The sequence below is a fragment of the Kwoniella newhampshirensis genome, chromosome 8 (genome assembly GCF_039105145.1).
Source record: "Kwoniella newhampshirensis strain CBS 13917 chromosome 8, whole genome shotgun sequence".
NCBI classification, from domain to species: Eukaryota; Fungi; Basidiomycota; class Tremellomycetes; order Tremellales; family Cryptococcaceae; genus Kwoniella; species Kwoniella newhampshirensis.
The window spans coordinates 244,168-269,697 of NC_089962.1; the positions used below are offsets into that span (position 1 = coordinate 244,168).

At 51.5% G+C, this 25,530-nt stretch overlaps 7 protein-coding genes across 7 annotated transcripts; all 7 read left to right on the forward strand.

Moving 5' to 3' along the window:
• Positions 1–49: 49 nt before the first annotated feature.
• Positions 50–1,726, forward strand: IAR55_004301 (uncharacterized protein; the record flags this gene model as incomplete). Its single annotated transcript, XM_066947400.1, has 8 exons — positions 50–83; positions 204–322; positions 463–583; positions 721–991; positions 1,070–1,249; positions 1,319–1,389; positions 1,450–1,526; positions 1,595–1,726. 8 exons carry the CDS (start codon positions 50–52, stop codon positions 1,724–1,726), a joined length of 1,005 nt encoding a protein of 334 aa, XP_066801814.1.
• Positions 1,727–2,706: 980 nt separating this feature from the next.
• On the forward strand, positions 2,707–5,323 carry IAR55_004302 (acetyl-coenzyme A synthetase; the record flags this gene model as incomplete). The annotated part of the gene is made up of 9 exons (XM_066947401.1): positions 2,707–2,996; positions 3,109–3,312; positions 3,379–3,525; positions 3,579–3,619; positions 3,670–3,851; positions 3,904–4,676; positions 4,796–5,033; positions 5,101–5,233; positions 5,295–5,323. The coding sequence occupies 9 exons, from the start codon at positions 2,707–2,709 to the stop codon at positions 5,321–5,323; spliced, it is 2,037 nt and encodes a 678-aa protein (XP_066801815.1).
• A 1,054-nt stretch (positions 5,324–6,377) lies between these two features.
• Positions 6,378–8,111, forward strand: IAR55_004303 (uncharacterized protein; the record flags this gene model as incomplete). Its single annotated transcript, XM_066947402.1, has 12 exons — positions 6,378–6,459; positions 6,548–6,600; positions 6,716–6,782; positions 6,898–7,005; positions 7,085–7,216; positions 7,281–7,413; positions 7,468–7,552; positions 7,605–7,620; positions 7,682–7,772; positions 7,837–7,905; positions 7,965–7,976; positions 8,042–8,111. The coding sequence occupies 12 exons, from the start codon at positions 6,378–6,380 to the stop codon at positions 8,109–8,111; spliced, it is 918 nt and encodes a 305-aa protein (XP_066801816.1).
• A 960-nt stretch (positions 8,112–9,071) lies between these two features.
• On the forward strand, positions 9,072–14,681 carry IAR55_004304 (uncharacterized protein; the record flags this gene model as incomplete). The annotated part of the gene is made up of 17 exons (XM_066947403.1): positions 9,072–9,639; positions 9,834–10,099; positions 10,336–10,765; positions 10,835–11,338; positions 11,396–11,780; positions 11,836–11,932; positions 11,994–12,324; positions 12,390–12,513; positions 12,580–12,742; positions 12,806–12,941; positions 12,996–13,224; positions 13,288–13,435; positions 13,497–13,753; positions 13,813–14,086; positions 14,174–14,394; positions 14,462–14,579; positions 14,643–14,681. 17 exons carry the CDS (start codon positions 9,072–9,074, stop codon positions 14,679–14,681), a joined length of 4,290 nt encoding a protein of 1,429 aa, XP_066801817.1.
• Positions 14,682–15,756: 1,075 nt separating this feature from the next.
• Positions 15,757–16,686, forward strand: IAR55_004305 (uncharacterized protein; the record flags this gene model as incomplete). Its single annotated transcript, XM_066947404.1, has 4 exons — positions 15,757–15,793; positions 15,853–16,102; positions 16,184–16,421; positions 16,483–16,686. The coding sequence occupies 4 exons, from the start codon at positions 15,757–15,759 to the stop codon at positions 16,684–16,686; spliced, it is 729 nt and encodes a 242-aa protein (XP_066801818.1).
• Positions 16,687–18,119: 1,433 nt separating this feature from the next.
• On the forward strand, positions 18,120–20,760 carry IAR55_004306 (uncharacterized protein; the record flags this gene model as incomplete). Its single annotated transcript, XM_066947405.1, has 4 exons — positions 18,120–18,468; positions 18,528–19,815; positions 19,869–19,948; positions 20,024–20,760. 4 exons carry the CDS (start codon positions 18,120–18,122, stop codon positions 20,758–20,760), a joined length of 2,454 nt encoding a protein of 817 aa, XP_066801819.1.
• Positions 20,761–21,201: 441 nt separating this feature from the next.
• IAR55_004307 (uncharacterized protein) lies at positions 21,202–24,725 on the forward strand (the record flags this gene model as incomplete). The annotated part of the gene is made up of 15 exons (XM_066947406.1): positions 21,202–21,232; positions 21,302–21,455; positions 21,548–21,573; positions 21,677–21,874; positions 21,951–22,031; positions 22,100–22,245; positions 22,338–22,564; positions 22,623–22,741; positions 22,791–22,895; positions 22,956–23,083; positions 23,144–23,510; positions 23,566–23,876; positions 23,932–24,190; positions 24,247–24,425; positions 24,480–24,725. 15 exons carry the CDS (start codon positions 21,202–21,204, stop codon positions 24,723–24,725), a joined length of 2,577 nt encoding a protein of 858 aa, XP_066801820.1.
• Positions 24,726–25,530: the final 805 nt, after the last annotated feature.

Consider the following 25,530-nt stretch of genomic DNA (forward strand, 5'->3'; position numbering starts at 1 on the left):
AAAACTAAAACACGACGTAACACATTTACGGACGTCCCGGTCACACAACATGCCAGACTCGTTCGGCTCGTTTCGCTGGATCTGTAAGTCGCAGTGATCCTCCAGCAAAGGGCATCCCCACCGTTTCGCCACCTATCTTGTTCGTCCCACACAGTTCTATCTGGAAAATGCATGCTGTCATGGCTAACGTTTCACTACGGCAGGCTCACATACTCCCCTCCCACAATGTAACCTCTTCTTCTCTCAATTGTTCTACCAAAACAATCCGTCTCTCACGACGCTGTTCCCAAGCTCCTCTCACTTTTTCTCTCAATACAATATTGTGAGTCTCCTTTGTCTACCGAATCCCTGCCATTCTGGTTCAAAGTCGAGAAGGCAAAAATTCTGTTCACGAGCGACCTCTGCTACAAAGTACAACCTGACCTGCTTTCGCTGACGATCAATGGGTTCTTTCACTTGCAGACCGGACAGAGCACGTCGGAAGATCTTGTGGTTGTTGCTGCTAGCACCGACGCTGGCACAGGGGTAGGCGCCAACTGCGAGATCGGTAGGGTGGGCCACAGAGGGTCATCAGGCGATATTGGTGAGTTGCTCAACCCGTAGTCACTGTCTACCTTACGAGTACTGCATCATTTTCCCTTTCACCATCCACCAGTTACCTGCCTTCGAGCGTCTTTCACCCGGTTACAAAATAGACAGCTGACGGCCTCCCTTCTTAAGCCCTGATTGTCCTTTCGGCTGTTTCTGTCGTTGTAGCGCTGGTACTTATTATCCTGACCTCTAGACGAAGAGCAGCTGTCGGTCGTATCGAACTTCGACTCCTCCTTATCGTCTATGGCATCCACTCAGCCCTGCAGATCGTTACGATGAGTTCGTTATTGAAGCAAGGGTCAAAGGCACTGGCAATCTTGAGCTCTTCACATCTGGCTTTCGTCGCGGCGCTGTTCTCGCTGTTGTTAGGCAACGGATTCATCGCCACGCAAGTCGTCGAGTGAGTTTGTGGTCAATCGAACCAGGGTCGAAGTGATTACTACCTCCAAAAGATATGATTCACTGAATTGAACCACAGAGACGGTACATTCGCTGCTCTTGTCCCGCTCGTTATCGTCGCCATCTTATTCTTCATTCCTACACTGTACATATCCCTTGACACGTCCCTCCACTGGACTGAGGTGTTTGTTCTGAAAGGAGACGAGGCGAATCTCAAAGCGACCGGTCTGTTTGTTCTCACCTTAATCTGGCCCGCCGTGTGAGTCTCTATGTTGAGGGCTAGCGGACAACCAGTTCAAGCTGACGGATCATCTGGCATCTGCTTCAGAGCAGCTGTGCTGTACCTGACTGTGATGTTGTACGTCGTCATGGGCAAGCTGAGGGAGATCAAGCCTGCTTGTGAGTACCATGTGCTTGCCTCTCGACTCAGGCATGCGGTTGACAGGCAACGGCGAGCAGTCTTATATTTGGGGTCCTTCATCCTCTTTGCGGCCGCTCAAGTCGTCTTCTTCTTGGCTTCTCAGCCTATATGTAGTGTGAGCGCGCTTCTCGGTCGATTCAGGGTCAAGGGGCTTCTGGCTGACTGCCGTACATTTCGTCCCAGGCTTCGAATGGCAAGGTCAACAGCGCCTTCCTAGCCACGTTGCTGGAATGTCTCTCGATGGTGACACTGTACTTTGCATGGCGGAGCATCACGGAGGACGATTGGGGAGAGGACGAGTACGGGCTCTACTGAACGAAGTGTGTGATGCAGATCAGCGGGTCGATAAAACAGCGTTATAGAGCCACCGATGAGATGTGAGAGGACATGCCGCACAGTCGAAGCGTGAGAAGATGGTATTGATGTCGGAAAACACCGGTCATAGCAATGGACTTTGTTTCACCAAAACTGAACCGGGTACTCGAGGGACGGGGAAAAGCAGCCGCCAAGCGAAAAAGATGACTGATTCCCCCAACCCAAACCTCGAATGACGGAATTACTCGGCGACTGAAACGAGGATAGACCACACTGAAGTACAAGCATACGAGTCAACCCCCGCCATGCCCCCGCGGCATTCGCATCTGCCAGCAGAGGGGGGATCATCCGGATGAAAGAGAAAGCCGGCAATCACGAAGCGAAAGGTGTATGCAGCATGACCCCGTTGGTGCTGTCACTGCACTTGGTACGTTGGGGATATTCGAACTTCTCTACCGGGTAAGGAACGTTAGCCGATTTCGCCGGTATCGTATCAGCTGGTCAGAAATTAATGATTACGAGTAACTTGTTGTTATCGTTTTATTGGACGGTTTTGCTAATAACAACAGGGCAGACGCATAGAGACGGGGTTCCTGAATCCGCTGAAATATATATCAAGTAGTCGGTAAAAGGGGACAGAAGGTGTCTGTCATCCGTCTTTCGATCACCACTGTCACTGCTGCTCTTCGTCCCGCTCTCTTTCTGTAGCTCAACGAAAGCATAGCATACCGTACAACAGCAGCTCCTGCAAAGAGAAGGACAGCATTGGAACCCAAAAAACTTGTCTCAGCCAGCTGGTGAGTCCCTCTGTCCGCACCTCCACCCGTCTTTGAAACTCCTCCGGTCATTCCTTCCGGCCTACCGACCACCGGGGATGCCTTCTTGATCAGTACCAAGCTAATCTATCTCGTCCTCATCTTCGTGACACACCTTCACATCCGAACCACCATTGCAGCGCACACGCTCACACCCTGACCACAATGTCAGCTACCGAAACCGTTGCTTCCGTCCATCACGTCCACCCTCTTCCCGACTCTGTCCCGGAATCCGAGGACCTGTTCGCCCCGCCTCCTCGTCTCAAGGGTCAAGATGGTCGACCCAAACCTCACATTGGGCCGGACTACAAAGCTTATCTCAATGAATGGGTCAAGACGGTCGGTCCCGATAGTGATCAGTGGTGGTCTGAAAAGGCGAAGGAATGTCTCGATTGGTACACCCCTTTCAAGACCGTTAGAGCGGGTGGATTCGAAGATGGCGATGTTCAGTGGTTGTGAGTTGTCCACTTCATCTCTTCTCCAGTATTGAGCTGCCAGGATTTGAGAAGTCGTGGCTCTGTACATAGGTGAAGCATGAGCTGAACTAGTCGATTTGCGGATGCCTAGCCCCGAAGGAACACTGAACGCTTCGTACAACTGTCTTGACCGTCACTACTACGCCAACTCCGACAAGACCGCCATCATATACGAGGCGGATGAGGCAGACGAATCTCGGGAAATCTCTTATGGAGAGCTCTTGCGAGAGACCTCTAGAGTCGCCAATGTCCTCAAATCATGGGGCGTCAAGAAGGGCGATGCGGTGTCGGTCTAGTGAGTTTTCCGATCGCACCAAGTTAGCACTTGGCACAGGGTCAACCATAGCTAACGATCGCATAGCCTCCCCATGACATGGCAAGCAGCCGCTGCTTTCCTGGCTTGTGCTCGAGTCGGTGCCGTCCACTCTGCCGTTTTCGCCGGTTTCAGCGCGGAGAGTTTGAGAGATAGAGTGAACGATTGTGAATGTAGAGTTCTGATCACCACTGAGTGAGCGTCAAGCGATCCTATGGAGAATTGTGTTATTGCTGACATTTCGATAGCGAGGGACGACGAGGCGGAAAGACTATCGCTACCAAGGCTAGTGGGTGACTTACTTCTGTCGAGGTGGAACCATGCTCACAAGCTTTACAGTTGTCGATGCTGCCCTCAAGGACTGCCCACTTGTCGAGCACGTTCTCGTCCTCCGAAGAACCGGCAATGATGTCCCCATCACCAAGGGGCGAGACAAGTGGTGGGACGAGGAGTGTGCCAAGGTTCCCGCGTACTGCCCCTGCGAGCCCATGTCATCTGAAGACCCACTTTTCATCCTCTACGTGAGTTGTGCCTCATTCATGCCAAACGTGACTCTAGCTAAACGTGGAAAAGACCTCCGGTTCTACGGGTAAACCCAAAGGTGTTGTCCACTCGACCGCTGGTTACCTCCTCGGCGCGTACCTCACGGTCAAATACGTATTTGACGTCCACTCCGATGACAAATTCGCTTGCATGGCCGATGTCGGATGGATCACTGGTCACACTTACATCGTCTACGGTCCGCTGTTGAATGGTGTCACCACGACGGTGTTCGAGTCTACTCCGATCTATCCTACCGCCTCGAGGTACTGGGACTTTGTTGACAAGTGGAAGGCGACTCACCTGTACACCGCCCCTACTGCCATCCGACTTCTCCGTCGTATGGGCGAAGAGCACGTCAAGAACCATGATCTTTCTTCCCTCCGAGTTCTCGGATCCGTCGGCGAACCCATCAATCCTGAAGCTTGGCACTGGTACAACGACTTTGCGGGTAAAAACCAATGCGCTATTGTCGACACGTATTGGATGACCGAGACTGGATCGATTGCCGTCACCCCTCTTCCCGGAGCTATTAGCACCAAGCCAGGATCTGCCACTTTCCCGTTCTTCGGTATGGACGTGGACATCATCGATCCTCAAACTGGAAAGGTTCTCGAGGGTAACGATGTCGAGGGTGTTCTGGTTGCTAAGAAGCCATGGCCGTCACTCGCCAGGACCGTGTTTAGGGACCACAAGAGGTATCTTGAGACCTACATGAAGCCTTACCCTGGTTACTTCTTCTTTGGTGATGGTGCTGCTAGGGACTCAGATGGATACTTGTGGATCAAGGGACGAGTTGATGGTGAGTCATCCGGGATACCGGCTTGGAGAGTGGCGCTGACCGATACGATGGCTTGTAGATGTCATCAAGTAAGCTCTCATGTGATCTCTGATGTGATGCTGGACCCGTGCTGACCCCTCACAGCGTTTCCGGTCACCGATTGTCAACCGCCGAGGTCGAATCGGCTCTTATCCTCCACAAGGGTGTAGCTGAAACCGCCGTTGTCGGATCGCATGACGATATCACCGGTCAAGCAGTCTACGCCTTTGTTACCATGAAGCCTGAATTCGACCTCCAGGGCACCAAAGAGGCTGATCTCAGCAAGGAGTTGGCTATTCAGGTCAGGAAGGTCATTGGACCATTTGCAGCGCCCAAGAAGATTGTACGTGGATTTGTGCGAACTATCACCCTGTATGCAGACTTGAAGACTGAAGATTCACCCCTCGCAGTTCCTCGTCAGCGATTTGCCCAAGACTCGATCTGGTAAGATTATGCGAAGAATCTTGAGGAAGATCGTCGCGGGCGAGGGTGATCAACTGGGAGACTTGTCCTCTATCGCGGACCCTGGGGTTGTGGATGACAGTGAGTGATATTGACGTTTCCGTTGGAGACATCGCCAGTGAGCTGATCATTTGATCAACAGTCAAATCCAAGGTCGCCGGTGGCAAGTGAGCATGTGCAATGGCGCAGTGAGGATGAGCTCTGTGTGATTGTACCCTGATTTGGTAATATGGTTGGGTTGGTTACATTTTGGTCGTTTGTGCAGGGGCAGCAAAGGGGGTCAGCAAAAGGAGAAGAAGTACGAGAAGCTTGATTTGGTCTATTGTGCTTTGGCAACAATGTCATGCACAGCGTGTCTTCACTCATGCGAGTGTTTGTCGTCACTTTGCGTGGACTGTTGTGATCGTGTCGCCTCAACACAACCATAGATAAGCGTAAGACTGCATACCGGGTAATCGGGTAACGGCTGTCATAATCTTTCCCGCATTTCCCCGCATTTGCAAGGAAGGTCAAAGAGTGGAGGTCGATCACCAGCTGGGGGAAAGTGATATTGGTGGGTCTGGTGACTTTTGGTCGGGGTGTGTGTGTGTAAGTGTGTCATGATAGGATCAGCATCCGTCGTCATCTCACGACTTGTCATCACCATGGATCCCGTATCGGGTTCGATACGGACCAGCTCTTCCGAACACTTGTGTTCTTACCGCACCAAACTTCAACACAGCTTGTTCAGCGGATACGGATACAAGGTGAGTGTGAATACGGCCCGCTGAGCCGCGGTGGATGCGCTTCGGGAAGTATGGGGAAAACAAAGAGGGAGAGCACGACGAGTGGGGTCTCTTACTCCCTACTTTGCTGATGATGATGTGCTGTTTCTCTCTCTACATTCCGTGTAGATCCCTTTCAATCGTCTGCCATACATCTGGGTGATCGTGGCTCGTGACGCCGTCACCACCTCTGCTAGGTAGTTGAACTCAGCCGAAGTCGATACATGAGAGAGGGGGGGATAATTACGCTCGACGAGATACTTCAACGTTAAAAGGGAATCCGCTCTCGAGTTATCATCAAGACCGAGATCGCGACCCCTTCGTCTATCCCCCGAGTCATCTGCCCAAAAGCCAAAGCTACATACTACGAGTAACCCCGACATATCCTAGATCCTTCAATCATCACCAAAACACCCTATCTTCTCGCTCGTCTCAAGAGCCAGAAAGCGCTTCGAGCCAAGATGTCAATGACCAAAGTCAACGTCAGCAAGGAGGGAGCAGGGATTAGTTTGGCCAAGAAGCCGTATCCTTTCTGGTTGGGCGGTGAGTTCGAGCAATCTGCTCGAGATTACATCTTTCAGACCGCTGAATGTGTCATGGCATCTTTGTACATCCGCTGACGTGAGTGTAGGTGTCGCTGCTTCGATCGCTGCATCCATTACGCACCCGTTGGATCTGACCAAGGTGAGTCAGCTGAGAATCACATCTCTTTGACTCGAGTGATCAAGCGAGAGTCTTCCCTGGTGGGACAAGCAGAGTTTTGAGATATGCAACCTGCTGATATCCATACCGTGTACAGGTCAGACTTCAGACGAGTGGAGATAAAGGCATGATACAAAGTCTTCGCAAGACAATTCACAATAACGGTATGCTCCATATCATGGCCTGCCACCCCCGACTCCCACGCCTCCTACCTGCTGTGGAACACACGATAGCTCCTCCTGGTGGGAGCTCAGTCTCACTGACACTTCCGCTTCGCAGGCGCTCGTGGCTTGCTTGATGGACTTACTGGGACTTTGCTGAGACAGATGACGTATTCGATGACTAGATTTGCGGCGTATGATTGGGCCAAAGCTGAAGTTCATACTGGCGAGTAGTCATGTTGAGATTCTACTGTCTCTTCACCAGTAACGATCTCGCGTGTACTGATCACGTTCTCGCTGTTCAGGCCCAGGCCCCACACCCGCGTGGAAGATGGCACTTGCAGGTTCGATGGCAGGCGGTATCGCCGGTATTGTCGGCACACCGTTCGAGACTCTCATGGTGCGCATGCAGGCGGATAAGGCGAAACCACCCGCTCGTGAGTGTCCTTTCCGCTGTTCCATTTTCCACTTTCGATCATCGCTCAGTCTTCTCCTCCCTAGAGAGATATAATTACCGCAACTCCTTGCAAGGGCTATACCGAATGACGAGCGAAGAAGGATTGTCGAGCTGGACAAGGGGAATGGGACCGAACACTTTCCGTTCCATTTTGATGAACATGAGCCAGCTGGCGAGGTGAGTGAGGCATTTCTCAATGCGACTTGTCCCTGACAAAGGTGTCTTGTGCAGCTATGATTGGTTCAAGAGTGAACTGCTGAGGTTGAAGGTTTTGGAGGATGGACCCGTGTTGCACTTCTTTGCCTCTCTGGGCGCGGTGAGTAACTCTCGGTGAGCAGCGCGTCGCTGAACTGACGTTGGGACTTCAGGGTACCGTGGCGACTAGTGAGTCGGATCTGATAGCAGATCTATGATCATGATCACTTCCTGACGTCGTCATCGTCAGCTGTCTGCTCACCGGCCGATGTTATCAAGTCACGAATCATGACTGCACACGGCGCGGGGACGTCGAGTACGCTCGGCGTGATCAGGGAGTCGTGAGTAGGCGCCCGGCCAGAGTTCGGCGAGATATGAACTGGCTCATACGGGTCGCTGCGGCAGATTCGCCAAGGAAGGTGCCATGTTCATGTTCAAAGGATGGGTTCCGGCGTGGACGAGATTGCAACCTACGTGAGCGTGTGCAACGGTATTGACAATAACGATGCTGACACGTCAGTCACGGCTCGTAGCACGATTTTGATGTGAGTGTCGATGCCGAGATCTGACGACGGGTACGGAAAACGCTGATGCCATATATATCTCGTAGATTTTTGACGCTGGAACAATTGAAGAAGGGAGTTGATGCATATCGCGCGTCTGGCGGCAGCTTGATATGATACTGAATCGAGATATGACGGCGCAAAGCTCAATGAAGGCAGCTAGAGAGATAGTGCAATTACAAGTTGTTGTATATACATTTTCAACAATCATCATGCACTCTGGGTCATGCAGAAAGCTTCTGGTCGTCGGAGAGACAAATGCAGTGTGGAAACGATGGGTTATGTCCGTCTCCGTGCGCCTCTCTCCCGTCCAAGGGACCTTTTCGGCGATTTTTTGCCCCTGATGAGCGCGATACCTGCTCTCACAGTCCGTTGACACTGTACGCTCGTCGTGAAACGGTCACAGGCCATGCCATGACCGCGAATTAACTCGGCCAAGGGCATACACGGCGGCCGTTGATAAGTGCACGTGGCACCATTGGACGATCAATGCCCGATGCCCTTGCAAAGAGATCTATCTGTACATAAGAGTTGCAGAGTGGTCACCGAGGTGATATAGGAATGAACCCACTCTCAAACGATTGTCCCATTGCCATCTTGTATAACATCGTCAGAGGATCGACTCATCTTGTGCTTCCCAGGAAGACAAAGGAGGATCCAAGATACCGAAATACCTGCTCCGCAAACAAGCTAGACTGCGCGTAGCAGCGTTGTTAGTTAGTCGGAACTCAATTGCGTTGTACACGGCGGCGCGGCGAGAGGTCGTTGGTCGACGATTCCCGTTGCGCGTCGACTCGGCACTGCGGATCCGATCGAAGCGTTGCTACACCTTTTAAGTGAGTGGAGCGGCGCCTGCTCGTCTCGAGTCGACAAGCAATGCATGTGGTTTGATCAAAGTAGCGCTGACCTGGTCTCGATTTACGTTATAGCTTAAAAAGGTTATAACCATAAGACAGATTTCCAGTCCCATACGCCATCCAACCTTTCATCCATTCGATAAATCACTACATCATCACCATCCATACGATCACATCGTTCCTCACGACATCGTTTAGTCTCACCACTCTCGGCCTCCTGATGGCGACACCCACGCAACCCACCGCGGCTGGTGATCCCATCCCCATGACCGCCGTCACCGAATCGGCCGCCGATACGCTCGATCGACAACAACAGGGGATCGCAGCGGAGAACGAGAAGCAGACCTTGGACACGGAGAATCAGACGATAAGCAGTGGTGTACCATTCCCAAGTGCTCTGGGCACGATGGGCGTACCGGCGAGCATCGGTGTCGAATCGACCACTCCTGTAAACGCGGAAGAAACACTGGAAAAACCTCGCCGATCTCCCTCTGCCACTTCTTCATCCGACGCCGACACTCTCGAAAAACAGCTCTCGCTCGAGAAAGCTCATGCACAGAACAAACAGCTCACTAAAACCAAGAGGGGCTTCTTCAAGTCGCGCAAGAGCAAGGAAGAATTGGAGAAGAAGACCAAGGAGAAGGAACAGGAGGCAAACACCTTACCCGCCGTTTCCGTCTTCGCCCTCTTCCGCTTCTCCAAGCCCATCGAAATGTTCTTCATGGTCATCGGATTGCTCTTCGCCGTCGCTGCAGGCTCAAGCCAAGTCTTGATGACATTGATATTTGGTGGGCCCTCTTTACCGTATTCCCCACATCATGACCATCATCTTTCCGTGCTCGACGTTTTTGAGCACTGTTTTCAGCGTCGGACAGACGATGAGAAGCGCTCCCGAGTCGGTGCTACGAAGGATCCCCACAAACGCCACATTCGTTGTCCATGCGCGTTCGATAGCCTAGCTGATTCTCTGTGTCTCTTACAGGTAGACTCACAACTCTCTTCACCAATTATGGGATCGTAGTGAACAGAATTGCGTCCCAGGGACTCACTGAAGCCAATGCTGTGGCCCTTGATGTCGCCAAGCGAGAGCTAAAGCACCAAGCTGGACTGAACTCTATCTGGCTGGTGGTCATTGGTGTCGGCATGTTCTTGACGACCTGGCTCTACATGTTCATCTGGAATGTCGCTGGTGAATTGAATTCTAAGAGGATCAGAGAAAATTATCTTCGAGCGGTGTTGAGGCAAGAGGTGAGCGACAACTGTTCGACTGACACTGGATCTCATTCTTATTGACTCAACAATCGTCACGCCTCGATACTTTACCCGACTTCACGCCTCGTCTCACATGTCAACCCTCACACTCCTCTGGATAACGGTCACTGTCTCTATATCTCGATCCGTACCGATGTCACGATTCCGCTCGCCCTTTCCTCAATTTTGCCGGACTCTGTCTTCCTTATCACACTTTGTCACTGTACTACTAGATCGCCTACTTCGACGACCTTGGTGCCGGAGAGGTGGCCACTCGGATACAGACCGACTGTCATCTAGTTCAAGAGGGTGTCTCCGAAAAGATGGCTTTGGTTTTCCAGTACTTGGGCACATTCGTCACCGGTTTCGTTCTAGCCTTCGTCCGATCGCCACGACTGGCTGGCGCTCTGTTCACGATCCTGCCCGTCATCGTTATTATTGGAGGAGGGACCATGCAAGCAATGGCCAAGTTTGGGACCGGTGCGCTCAATCATGTCGCGACAGCTGGAACTCTGGCCGAAGAGGTTATTGGAAGTATCAGGACAGTCCAGGCGTTCGGCAAGCAAAAAGTTCTTGGGGACAAGTTCAACGAGTTTATTGAATTGAGCAGGAAGGCGGGAAAGAGAGGTGCGATCGTTGAAGCTGGTGGTTTCTGCCTCATCTGTGAGTGTTCAAGAGTGGAGTCAATCGCTGGCGAAGCTCTGGCTGATTGATCGTGGTCCACATCATCAGTCTTTACCATTTACTCTGCGTATGCCCTTGCGTTTTTCTATGGTGGTATTCTCGTCACACAAGGTCGTGCCGACTCTGGTATCGTCATCAACGTATTCATGTCGATCCTGATCGGTTCATTCTCCATGGCGATGCTCACGCCCGAGTTGACAGCAATCACCAAAGCGAGGAGTGCCGCTGCCAAACTCTTCAACACGATTGACCGTGTCCCCTCCATCGACTCGTCCAGTACCGAAGGTATCAGGCCTGATACCATTCGTGGTGAAATCTCTTTCGAGGGTGTCAAATTCCATTATCCATCAAGACCCGGAGTACCCATCCTGAAGGGTCTCACGACCACTTTCGAAGCTGGAAAAACATTCGCCCTCGTCGGCGCAAGTGGTTCGGGCAAGAGTACCGTCGTATGTCTAGTCGAGAGGTTCTACGACCCAATCCAGGGAATCGTCAAGCTCGACGGGAAAGATATCAAGACGATCAACCTCAAATGGTTGCGTCAGCAGATTGGTCAGTTGATGATATCCGGATCCTTTGACACTGTACTGACTAGCCAACCCCTTTCAGGCCTCGTGTCGCAAGAACCCACTCTTTTCGGCACCACAGTCCGAGGCAACGTTGAACATGGTCTGATTGGCTCCAAATGGGAGCATGCTTCCGATGCTGAGAAGTTCGAACTCGTCAAGAAGGCCTGTATCGACGCGAACGCTCACGACTTCATTTCAAAGCTGCCTAACGGTTATGAGACGATGGTGGGAGAACGAGGAATGTTGTTGTCAGGTGGCCAGAAACAACGTGTGGCTATCGCTCGTGCTATCGTCTCCGATCCAAGGATCTTATTGTTGGACGAAGCGACGTCTGCTCTGGACACTCAAAGTGAAGGTATTGTGCAAGACGCCCTTGACAAGGCTGCAAAAGGACGAACCACAATTACTATCGCTCATAGGTTGTCGTGAGCTGTCCTTCATCTCTTCCAAGGAGTGTGCGATCCTGACAGGTTCCTGCAGGACGATTCGAGACGCTGATAAGATCCTGGTCATGGGTGGGGGCGAAATCCTCGAAGAGGGCACCCATTACGATCTCCTCGCCAATGAAAGCGGAGCGGTGAGTGTGCCGCGAGATCAGGTGACTTGCTTGCTGACACAATCTCTTGTCATGCGTGCAGTACGCTCAACTTGTTCAGAACCAAAGGTTAGCGGCCGAAGCAGCTGCCGATGCCGCTGGCGTGGCTGTCGATGATGGTAGACCAGTCTGGGGTCACTCCAACGACGCTCTTCTCCTACAGAACGCAGCTGCGCAATCGCCAAAAAACGAGAAAGGTTTCTCGGAACTCAACAGGGCATATACTGGTCGTTCGCTCGCCAGTGCAGCGATGGAAAATATCCAAGCTAAACGAGAGACGGAAGCGGAAGACGAGGATAAAACTCCGTCGTCTTTCAAGGTGTATTTCCGACTGCTTGCCGTAAATTGGGATCAAAGAAACATATATTTCGTTGGTGAGTGACTAGCCCTCGACTTTCTATTCCACCAGTCTGACTCACTTCGAAACTGCTGTTGTCAGGTCTATTCGCTGCCATCTGTGCTGGTATGGTCTACCCCGCCATGGCTATCTTGTTCGGTGCAGCCATTTCCGATTTCGAGATCCAGGACTTTGGCCAACTGAGACATGCCCTTGATCGTAAAGCGTGAGTAAACGTACTACTCACCGCTCCAAAATGGCAGTTTGCTGACGTTACGCTAATATCAAATAGTCTCTGGTACTTCATCGTTGCCATCCTCGCTGCTATCTCCTTTTTCTGGCAGATCTTCTCGTTTAGTAGAACTGGATGGGATCTGAATGCAAAGTTAAGGAAGAACGTTTTCGGTGCGGTGTTGAGACATGATACCGAGTGGTTCGATGAGGAAAGCAACTCGGTGAGTCTGCCTACCTGTATTCCGGGTCGGGTTAACGTTGGATTTGACCAACTGTTATGATAGACTGGAGCAGTCACTTCCAACGTCGCCGATCAACCGCAAAAGGTACAAGGCCTGTTCGGTCCCACCTTGGGCAGCATTCTCCAGTCGTGTGCGACATTGGTTGGTGGATGCATCATCGGTCTGTGTTACGGTCCTCGTGAGTAACCCGTTTGGCATTCACCGACATTTGAGCTGAGACCGGTCTCTTCAGTACTCGCCCTCATTGGCATCGCGTGTATCCCCATCCTTGTCTCTGGAGGCTGGATCCGACTCAAAGTGGTCGTTGGTAAAGATCAGAAGATGAAGAAGCTTCATGCTGCGAGCGCAAATCTTGCTTCCGAAGCCGCTGGTGCCGTCAAGACCGTTGCGAGTTTAACAAGAGAGGAAGACGTAGACAGGATATATTCAGAGGCCCTCAAGGGTCCTATGAAAGTCAACTTGTGAGTGTCAAAGTGGACGCGAATGGCTGTTCGGCGAGCATGCTAACGAAAAGGTGGATCCAGCCGCACATCTATTTATTCCCAATGTCTCTACGCAGCGAGTCAAGGTCTGACTTTCTGTATCATCGCCTTGGTCTTCTACATTGGCGCCTTGTGGCTTGTTTCAGGACGTTTGAAGACGAATACATTCTACACCGTCCTCAACTCAATCGTAAGTCCTTCGCATTGTTCGACCCGCCTTCCAACATCGACGGGCTGATTACAAACGTTAGGTCTTCGCTTCCATCCAAGCTGGAAACGTCTTCAGTTTCGTCCCCGATGCGTCCAAAGCCAGTTCTGCCGCTACTTCTCTCTTCCGGATCACCGACAACGATCCCGTCGTTGACGCTTTCTCAGAGGAGGGCATCAAGCTGCAACATGAGAATGTCGTTGGTCACATCAGGCTTGAAGGTGTCCACTTCAGGTATCCTACTAGACCTGCAGTGCGAGTCCTGAGAGATCTCAGTATTGATGTGCCTGCGGGAACCTAGTGAGTTGGCATCAGGACGACGTCGGTCAGTCTGGCAAGTGCTGATGTGCTTTCTCTAGCGTCGCGCTCGTCGGCCCTTCTGGATGTGGTAAATCCACCACGATCCAGATGCTCGAGCGATTCTACGACCCTCTTGTCGGAAAAGTCACTCTCGACGGTATCGATATCAGGGAACTGAATGTGTCGAGTTATCGAAGTCAAGTGGCTTTGGTCTCCCAAGAACCGACACTCTATGCTGGTACAGTCAGATTCAACATCCTCCTTGGAGCGAACAAGCCGATGGAGGAAGTCACGCAAGCGGAGATCGAAGCGGCTTCCAAGGATGCTAACATTGTGAGCATTATATTAGCGGTCAATGACTGCACGTCGTGCAGATCGAACCAATTGTCTGAGTGCTGATCATCGTACCCTTGCACACAGTACGACTTCATCATGTCTCTTCCTGACGGATTCGATACCGAGGTCGGTGGAAAAGGATCGCAACTCTCCGGAGGTCAGAAACAACGTATCGCCATCGCTAGAGCCCTTATACGTAACCCCAAGGTGCTATTGCTGGACGAAGCGACTTCGGCGCTTGACTCTCAAAGTGAGAAGGTTGTCCAAGAAGCTTTAGACAAGGCTGCGAAGGGTCGAACTACGATGTGAGTTTCGGCGTACATAAGGATCATGGGATGTGTCACTGACCGTCAACGTCACCGTGTGTCGCAGTGCCATCGCCCATAGATTATCGACCATTCAACGCGCAGACCAGATCTACTACTTTGCGGAAGGCAAAGTCGCAGAACACGGAACGCATCAGGAACTGTTAGCGAAGAGAGGCGGTTATGTGAGTGTCACCTCGTCATGGGGTTTTCAAGTTGAGAACGAGACACTGATCTGGCTTCAACAGTTCGAACTGGTTCAAATGCAGAATTTGAGTAGGCAGTAAGAGGTTCCGTATGTTTATATATCTATATATATATATATATTTATCCCGGGTCATATGTCGATGTACAGGGTCATGTTTATGTTAATTGTGCAAAGATGGACCATATTATCTTCATCAATGTCACAGTGAATGGACAGTCGAGGATCCTGGTCATTGCTCCCTTCTTGTCTCTGGTGATTCTCATCTTCGTTACAAGTGGTATTGAGAGTTTTTCTAAACCATCTAATTTATGTAAAAACCAGTTGTGGACAAGCTCAGACCAGTGGTGCACATAGTCATGAGAGACACATCTGGAGGACTTTCCGGGAGCAAGAGAGAAATGGGTGTCAGAGAGTGTCATGACGGCCATTCCGCCATCACCACGGATGGTGGGTGCATCGTCATGTGGATTCCATCGATTTGCTCGACATACTCGATATCTTCGAACACGAGTCGATATACTTGCCGAAGCCCGAGGGTCCCGAGGGAAAACACTTACTGTCCAGTATAGCTAAATGATGGAAACGGAAGGAAGCTGATCGATGCTCTACCCAGTCGGTGGCTGGACCACGGTCGAGATGTATATCGATATACCTGGGCTTGGTTCTCGTTGGTTTAGCCTTGCCTTAGCGATCGCTCGATTGAAAGTATCACCCACTACCTGGGATTCAGCTCTGATCCACTTTGCGACAATAGTATGGATACATCCTCTGTGAGCCAATGGCGCTCGTCCAATGCTCCCGATGATTGACCGAGGAGGTCTGACAAGCTCTCGGCAAAGGGGCCAAAGACGCGGCATGGTGGACGAGTTGTTATTGTTTTGGTGGAGGATTCGGATGGCCGTCGGGCTTCATGCTGTTTCATCATTTACGATGCCCGAGGATCCATCCTTGATTTCTTTCGCACCGTGGACTGCTCGGCATGTCCAAAGCACAACCTTCTGGGTTCGAGAGAGGTGTACAACCTTCCTACATAAATTAACATCGCCCCCCGGTCTCGACCATTTCGACGCTCCGTGGTGGTTTTTTGTCTGACCATTGTCGATCTTCACCGTTGGAGCACGCACGGTTCAACTGTGTTCAATAGCGAAGCTAGCATGTCCAAGATTGTCATCACCGGTGCGACCGGCAATGGTACAGTTCTTTTCAGCATGTGCTGTATCCCGGACCGCTCCAGCTGACTATCCTTCCAGCCGGCAGCGCGGTTCTCAATTACGCCCTCTCCGATTCCTCCGTCTCTGCCGTCTCTGTCCTCTCTCGTCGACCCCCATTCGTGACACATCCGAAACTCACTCATATCGCGCTGCCTTCCGCCGAACATCCTCAAGGATTCGATGAGATCCCCTCGGATATCATTGCCAAGCTCAAAGCGGAGGGATACAACTCGTGTATCTGGGCTCTTGGGATCAGTCAAACCCTAGTGTCCAAGGACGAATACGTCAAGTGAGTTGCGTTCAACTCTTTAACCCCGCTGTGGTTCTCGCATAGTCGCACGGAAATTGATACTCCGTGTCTTCAATATAGGATCACCCACACGTATGCTACCTCGGCTGCCAAAGCCTTCTCGACGATCGGAACACCTACCAACCCATTCAGGTTCGTGTACATGTCAGGCGAAGGTGCAGAACAGGACGAATCAGGTCGTGCACTGTTCAGCAAGATCAAAGGCAGGACAGAGAAGGACTTGAACATCCTCGCAAAGGAGCAGGCAGGGTTCGAGGTGGTCAGCGTGAGGCCGGGAGGAATCTATCCCGCACCCGACGTAAGCGTTCTCACGGATCCAATGTCCTTCTTGCCCACGATACTGATCTTGCATCAACTAGCACATTCCTCGGATGCACTGGATCGGCGGTCCGCTCCTCCGTGTGTCCGGTACCATCCTCAAACTCGTCTACCCAAGCATAATGATCGACTCGCCGGACTTGGCCAAAGCGTGTGTCATGCTTGCCAAGGGCAAAGGCTGGGAAGAGAAGGATGCCCAAGGAGTCATTGCGAATGCCAAGTTGAAGAAGCTGGCGAAGGAGTAAGGTCGCTTGCTCGATGGACCCAGGTGACATGACCGATGTATCGCATGCTATTCCCACAACAAGGCACATATGCATCTGTGTGAAGGCGTATGTATGATGCCTTTGTCTGTAAAGAAGGGATTGCCACGGAATGTATCAAACGTGTATATGTGCTGACCGTTGCGCTGGGGGTTGTTCTTGGCCAGGTGGCTATTTTTGGCAATCTCCTCCCCCGCTTAGGAACCAAAAGGGCCCACCCCATCAGGATGATGTCGATTACGATTTCATTAGCAATCGCAGTCGGTGGGGGATGTTCGGAGAGATAGATGTTCGTAATTCGACCTGAAGGAAAGGATGCCGGGTATCCGAATGCGGCAGACGTCACCGAGGGGGGTTTTAGAGTTTTCCACAGAAGAAGAGAAGACCACGCGACGAGTCCGGTCTTCGGCTCGGGATTCCATAAGGTGTTGACGGTCATGGTGGAGATGATGGTGATGATGATGATGATTTTGATCTTCGTTCACACAACCTCGTCTAACGAGATGATATCCAGAAGACCATGCTTGTAACAATACAAGAAATATATCCATCTGAGTAGTAGTGCTGTAGATAGTCGACCAAATCCAACTTGTATCTCTTACCAAGGAAATATACACAACCCATCGCCGAGTGTATCCGCGTCTTTGCAGCAGATTGGTCGCAAGCACGACCCACGCAGGCTCGTCATCGACAGAAGAACCGACAGAGACGGATCAGAAGAAGACCACGAAGGCCCACAAGATCGCTCGCTTGCTCTCGCCAGTTACACATCGTCGTCGCGGAACACAAGCTCACATATATACATATATATATATATACCCCATTACCATTCCTACAACTGGCGAGACACACAGCTTCGTCATCTCCGGTCGGCCGATCGATCACGAACAATCCTTGCCAGAGTGATCAGATGAGCTCAGACTCGAAACCAACCGAATGGACCGAACGTGGTCAAGTTTGACTTCCTTTGATCACGTCCCCACGAGTTCACTCGAAACGCAAAACGCTGATCTTTTGGGGAGAATCGAAAGTTTGGAGGGAGCAGGAGGACGACGACGACAACAACGGAGGGCAGATTTGGATCAATTCGCAGAAGGAGGGACTTCTATTCGAGCTGTGGAGTGAGAAGAGGACACAACAAGATAGCGCTCTTTTGGATCTCTGTTGAGCCTTCCGCCAAGACCGCACGTCGAAAAGTTCTGTAACACGCATCATCGTCGAAAACAAAGAAGGGAGGAGGAGAATATACAGTGTCAACAGGAGACTCCTTCAGAGCCTTACATCTGTCTCTACCTGGAGGACGTGTCTCGGTATCGCTCCGCGTATCGCTGCTTCAGGTGAAGTGGAGCGTCTTGTCACCTCGATCGATATAAGGTGGCCACCAGCAGCTCCATACCTGCCCTCCACTCACCACGATGACGACCCTCTCCCGACCCAACATTCCTGCCGAATTCCGACCTATCCCTCCATCCCGCTCATCTTCGTTCGCTCCTGCCTTTTCTCGCTCAAACACCTCTGGCTATCCTCAATCCATCACCTCTTCATCCTCCCAACTCCCGACTCCCTCGCACGAACATGTCCCCTTTGGATCCAGGTTAAAACACATGTTCGATAGCCAAAAACATGCGACTTTTAGTGCTACCGTCATAATTCATGAGCTGGGCAATGTACCACAATTGCAAGGAGAGTTCGCCGTCAAATGGAAGTTCAGAGGGAAGAGACCTAGAGGGAAGGAATCGCTCGAAATGCATGCAGCGGAACATGGTGAGCATATCGATGATCCTATCGGGTGACGCAGGCCGTCAAGCTGATATCATACGAAGTCTCGATAATGCCGAAACCTTCTCTGCCAAATCTCAAACTTTCACAGGCTCTACATAAACACCCATCGTCCTCTACACTCTCTGTTCGAACGACCTCGACATCATCATCCGTCGGCGCATCCACACCACGTTCCATGTCCTTTCACAATCGCACAATGATGAACAAGGCTTTCTCTCTCCCCCCTCAACCTGTCACACGATCTACAGAGAAAAAAGTTTCGGATCCAACACCGCTCAAGCAGGTCCTCGCCCGCCAGGATTCTGACGGAACACCGCTGACGGAGTCTCCGCCGGTGGTGGACGAGCCAGAGGAAGTACCTGGTGGCCTCGTGGACGACGACAGCGAGCCTTTCATGAATGAGAGCGGAGGCAGCAGTGGTAGTGGCAGTCGAGGATCCAGTCAAAGTCGAGCCAGCGGACTACAAATCAACCTTCACCGACCGAGTGCCGCGTCTTCAGCCGTGCCAACACCAACACCAAGACGAGGCTCAACGACTGAACAGCTGTCTGTTCCTTTCCCTCGCTCAACCCTCTCACCCTCGATGCAGAACTTGATACCTTCGGGTACGACACCGTCCTATTCTACTTTGGTGGACGCTGTTCCAACCCGAGACCAATTGGGTTTAAATCACCCGCCCGCCATAAGCCGTACCGTCTCAATCGCAACATCGACCTCTAGTGATGCGTCCGCCTCAACGTCTGGCTTACGACCTCGCGTTCGCTCCGTTTCCGGTCCTGGGAGCATGCTGAACATGACGACGGCGGATACCGGATTATCCTCAACGGATCGAAGAGGGGAGACTCCTCCTCGGCCGTTGCGCGCCCACACATGCAAATGGGACTACGAAGTCAGCCATGTTATTCGAGTACCCCTTGGCAAACCTGTAATGCCGTCGACACCGGCAACCCCTAATGGCTCTTACCCTTATCGACAACCGCCAGCTTCCGCCCCGTTGCCTCTTCTGGGCGGTGGCCCTCACTCGGAATCAGGGATACAGCTTATCATAGAGCAGTTTCCGATCGCCCCGACTCCCACAAGGATTGGGCACGAGCAGGCCGATGAGCGGGGTGGACATTCAAAGGAGCAGGATTCGAAGATCATCGAGGCTGCCAAGGCGCGGATCGAGAAGACCAAGACCGTCTTTGGTGTCGTGGACGTGGATCTTGCCGCATTCGCAGGCAAGGGACGAATGACAAGAAGATTTCTGTTGAAAGGCAGCAGGACCAATGCCACTGTCAAATTGACAATCGATATGAGACGGGTCGGAGGCGAGGAGAAATGGATAGCGTGAGTACCCTCTCTTCAAGATGTTGGATTGAGCTGACTTTGACATTGTGAAGACCCCCGATTCAGGAGGGCCATCACGTTACTGGCATGCAGGATCTCGTGGGCAATGAGGCGGAGACGTTGCGTACTGATCGTGGGTGATCTTTTCTCCATCACTTTCCTCCATCACACAGCTGTCGGATAATGCTGATACATCACTCGACTCCAGTCTTCTTGACCAAGACCCCCTCCAATTCATCTTCAGGGTCATCGCTTGGTCTTGACCGGACCCGAACCAATATTTCTACCGTGTCTTCCGTGTACGCGAGTCGGCCATCAAGTGCAGATCACAGTACCAACTCCCTGGTACGGACCATATCCAACCATCAATATGAACCCTTCGATCACTACCTCAAGGCCGATCACGCACGACGAGGGAGGGATACTCCTCTGCAACAAGTGCGAGAATCGTCCCCAGCTTCAGGGCACACCTCTACCACTAATTCACCCTCTCGACCGTCACGAGAGTCCTCGCCAGCTCGACGCATTCCCGACCTGGGATTGACGGCTACCGGTCTCGCCCCGTCTCCGGTAATTACGTCGCTTTCGAATGTACATCATCATCACCATCATCACAGCCACCATATGAAAGGGAAAGACCTGAGAGATCGATCAGGTATTCACGACCTACCGCCCGAAGCGATAATCGAAGCGATCTTCAATCCCCATCCAGCGGCTGAAGCTGGACCGTTCACCTATGTCCCAGAGAAAAGAGATGACGACATGTATGGGAGAGACGACATGATTGATCAGAGCGCCACAGATGCTGGCGAGGAAGGTAGAGAAGGCGGAGACGGAACCAAAGATAGCAAAGGGAAACATGGGAAGATCTGGAGGATGAGAGGCAGAGGGAGAGGCATCAGGGAGAAGAAGCAACGGGAGAGACAGAGGACGGCATCAACCTAGTGTTGGGGTTGCGCAGGCGAGAGGCAGGGAGGGGATATGTGCTGTGCGAGGTGCGGGGAATAAGAGGTATGATCATAGGCGGAACGAGTCAGCGGTCTGGGGTGGATCTTCCACAAGTCACCATTATCTGTATGCTGCATTGCCACAGACATCGAGTACATGTTACACTCACACTCGTATACAGTATGAACATAGTTGGTACATGACAAAGCATTTGAGTTGTATGTATCCGTTATCGTTGCTTGAGCCAGTAGTGGATTATCACTTGCAGATGCGGGGCCGACCGCTTGATTACAAAATGACGCCGCTTCGGACGGACAACAACGTTCAGAGGAGGAGCAGTACACGATTGCAGTTGATGTCTTGTCTTGAATCTGCTGCCTCACAACATAGACTTGGATATCGTTGGTCTGCCCGGATTGCATTTGACAGCAAAGCAACATGAGCAGACGCGATGTCGACGAAGCAGCTTGTAAGTCTTCCTCCTCCCATATCACAACGCACCCACTCATTGACCAATGTCATCCTTCCGCACCTGCAGTGCTCAAGCTGTACGGCATCTCATCGCTCGAACCGCAAGTATGGGAAGACGTGGACCATGAGAAGGAAGGGCCTCTTGCTGGTACGATGACGGGTGAGGACGGGACGATGGCAGAGGAAATGGATCCGTTAGGCCTTAGAGGGAGATTAGCAGGGTGAGTCGGTGGTGCAGTGAAGCGTTCTAGGCTTCGTGCTGGGCTGCAAAGTGCTGTGCTAGCATATGTGCTAATGTCGTTGAGGAATGTAGCTCAGCAGACTTCGATCTCAGAACTCGTGAGTGTGCATATACTTGCCTTCACTGTTGAAGGCGGAAGATCTGTATATGGCAACAGTATGATCTCCGCGCTGACCGTGTCCTCCCTTCCTGCTACACTAGGTGCTGCAACGTCTCTCTCATCCAAGTCGTTCGATCCAAAAGTGTTTCTATCGGCTCATCATCCCGACGCCTCGTATAATGATCTCCGAAGGGGTATCTCACATCTGGAAAGAGCTATCGAATCGAGGTCTGAGGCCGTGAGGATCTTGGTCGAAGACAACTTTGACAGATTTGTAGCTGTCAAAGCTTCGAGCGATGGTGGGTTTCAGAGCAGTGTCTCTATAGTCAACAGTCTCTGGATGGTGTTACTGATCGATCTCACTCTCACTCGCAGTCGTCTACAGAGATATGAGAGAGGGGTTTCTGGCCGAAGATACCGATCACGGTACAAGAGAACTCCGAGAGATATTCAAGGGTGAGCACTAAGAGTTGTGCTTGTCGTCGGTCATGCGACGAAGAGCTGACAGGTGGTGTGTTCCACAGTCGCTGGCCATCGTGCGGATCAGGTCTTCCTCCCTGTTCTGGAGAATGCCGTGAAAGCGTCCAAGCTCAGGTCCACCTTGGGCGTCTTTGAGAAATCCAAGTTCTTATTCAATCTGCCCGGGCAACTGCTCGAGTCCATCAACGCTGTGGGTGTCTCAATTGCTCATACAACCAATCAGGCCTCTTTCCTCATGGTCCCGCAATGTTTGATGAATTGCTGACTCCATAGTATCTGCAGGGCAAGTATGACCAAGCTCTACGAGACTACAAAAAAGGCTCTTTCCTGCAATCCTCGAGATCCGGTCAACTCATACCGGGAGTGAATGCCTCGAAGGAACAACAGAAGAGAGTATTCGACAAGGTCTGGACGTCGGTAGAGAAGATCATGAGCGACATGCGGACCCGTCTAGATGTCGGACTGAAGGACCCGACTCGATCTATCGAGGAGCAGGAGAGGACGTTAGAGTAAGCGGTTTCAATTCATTACCAAATGAGAAGCAAGTTCTGACATCTTTGGCTGTAGGATACTGATTGACTTGGATCAGAGTGATGAGCCAGCCTGGGCATACCTGGAATATCAGCATGACCATATACTGTCGACGATGAAGACGATATTCGAGAGGGCGCAAGAGAGGGTAAAAGGTGAGGAGGTCGGAACAAGACTGATCGTCTTGGCTAACTCCCGTTATAGCCGCCCAACATGTATGCTCCACGGAACCCTCGACGTCCACTGCATCTGCAGACCATCTGCGCAGACAGCTGGCCTCTTCAGAGTACCTGATCAACCTGATAGCCCGTGAGTCGGCCCTCCTTACCACTAGAACTTTACTCATACATGCATGCACCATTCTACCAGCATCTGCCGTAGACGCTGCTTGGATGTCGATTCAAGCTTTGGTAAGGCAACTCTCTGAATATGTCGTTCGATCGTTCCCTGGGTTCTGGAAGATCGCAAAAGCGTGTATGGACGGGAAATATCGCAAGGTGAGGATGACCTCAAGGACAAGTCGTGAACCGTGCACAAAGGTCTGACACACTCTGCAGCGTGATTCTACAGGCAATGTGCCCCCATCCCGTCGACCCGTGAACACGTGCCGGTCGATGGCATTCGAGATCCTTCGATTATACAACACATCTTTGTCGCAATTCTTCACCCTCTCTGATGTCGCTATTGCCGAGGCAGCCATTCGCAAGGAGGGAGAGGATCTGCCTATGCCACCATTCGTGCCAGCTGGAACATCAGTGATCACTGCTTCCTACTTCGGCGAGAAGCTGGTCGATGAAGTAGCTGAATGTGCCGGCGAGCTACTGGGTATGGATGTTGGAGGCGACGCCGGTAATGGGCTGAAATCGTTGTTGGATTCTTTGCGATGGCGTTTCGAGGAGGTTATCAGTGTGACTTGGGCACGAGGTAAGCACGAAGACTGTGCAGTCTCCCGAAGTGGAGATACCCTAACTCGTTGCAGACGCAAAAATACTACACAGCCTGGAAGATTGGCAACTCGCTGTCACTGCAAAAGGCGCAACACGGTATCTAGCCATGGTAGACGACTTCCAAATCAGAATCGTCACATCGGCCAAGAAGGTCGCCAGTCGATCAGGCGGAAAAGAAGCTGTACCCGCCAACTTCAAACGACGAATCCGGGAAAACTTCGTGGACACGATGTGTTTCTGCTTTGATGGGGTGTTGAATGCGACATCAGCTCCTATCGACGGAGCTATGGCAAGGAGACCATCCAGAACGCCCAATGCGTTTACTCCCGGTACTAAAGACGTGGTATGTGATATGACACTACCTGCAAGCAGGGTCTGCTGACAGCTCTGGAATCCAGGAGACTCGTTTGCTAGTCACCCTTGCCAAGTTCCATCAATTGAAACAAACATCCGTGCAATCCCTCACCACACGAGTGAGCAAAATCCTTGACATCGACATGGTCAAGGAACAAGCTCTCCTAGTGGAGGTGGTGGAGAGTATGGACAACATGGTATTCAAGGATTATGTGAGGCGACGATCCGATCCGTTGGTCCAGGTTGTTCAGGAGGGTATCTTACGAGGTGGGGTGGATTGGCTCAACACTTCAAAACCTACGGGCGAGTTGCGCTTTACTGTTTCTTGGATGTGTCGCTGATATGGACGCGGGATGTAGAGGTGCGACCTTATATGCACCGGGCAATACTACTGTTGGTCGAAGCCCATGCAAAAGTCGGCGATATCGCTCCTGCTCTCGTCACCAGGGTGCTCGAAGCACTTGTGAACGGTATTACAGAGGTGGCGCTCAGCTGCTTCCAGCAGATACCGAAGTATGGAACTGGTGGCATGCTTACCGTAAGTTCCGTTGTGATCCGTATATCTAATCGTTTCGCTGATCATCGAACTTAGGCAACGCTCGAGATCGAGTTCCTCCATCAATCGGTCAATCCATACGTCACTCCACAAGCGAATGATACGCTGTCAAAGATTTACGATACGATATCGCAAGCGTATCGAAGACAAAAGAGCTCAGAGGATTTCAATCGGGAGTTAGATGGATTGAGGAAGTTACTATCGGCCAGCAGAAAGGCCACGGGGATGGAGACTTTGTGTTTCAGGCCGATGAAGGAGGGCAACAAAGAAAGGGAAGGGTGACAGGTGGTAGTGGGCGGACCGGTCGTCGAGGCATTCATCTCAGACAGAAATGACGATATATGCATCTTCATCCATCCACCAAGCAATGAGAATCACAGTTCCAACGCCGACCTCAGCACTCAGTTCGTGGAACTAGTCGGGTCCATGTTTGTCACTCAGACCTGGTCACGTCTTCAAACTTGTCGCACAGCCTATTGACTTCTTCAGCCGCAATTTCAACCCTCTTGTATAAGCTTTCCACGTTTGTCTTTGACATTCAGTCAGTCATGCAACTATAAGTAAGATAGGAGACAGTAAGAGCTGTACTCACCTCGACACCATTGTTCAGCTTCTTCACCCATAGAATGGCCTGTGTCAGCCCCTTACCTGTCAATTGCATGTCCATACTCACTATCAGCTCCTCTGCTGACATGGTCTTGACATCATGGTCAATGAAGTCTGGCTTCGGCTTTGTCGCCCAACTGGCCCAGTCAGAACCTTCAACTGAGCTCTGAAAATGGATGTCATGGTCCTGAAACTTCTTTTTCAGACTGACCGCATTCTGATAAAGGCTTCCCAAGAGGGAATGACTTGTGTTGTACTGATCCTGTATCCCTGTGTCAAATGCTACTCCATTGAAACAGAGCTGATGTGATCGTAATTGTCATGTACCAGGACCAGTGCTTCTATTGTTCTCACAGAAGCTTGGCAAGACCACTTACTCTCAACCGTGAAAATTCTCTCTCTTCACTTTGTTGCACTCTCCTCAATAATTCTGTAGCTTTGGCAAGAGCCTCAATTAGTACCTCCAGCTGTTCAAATGCTG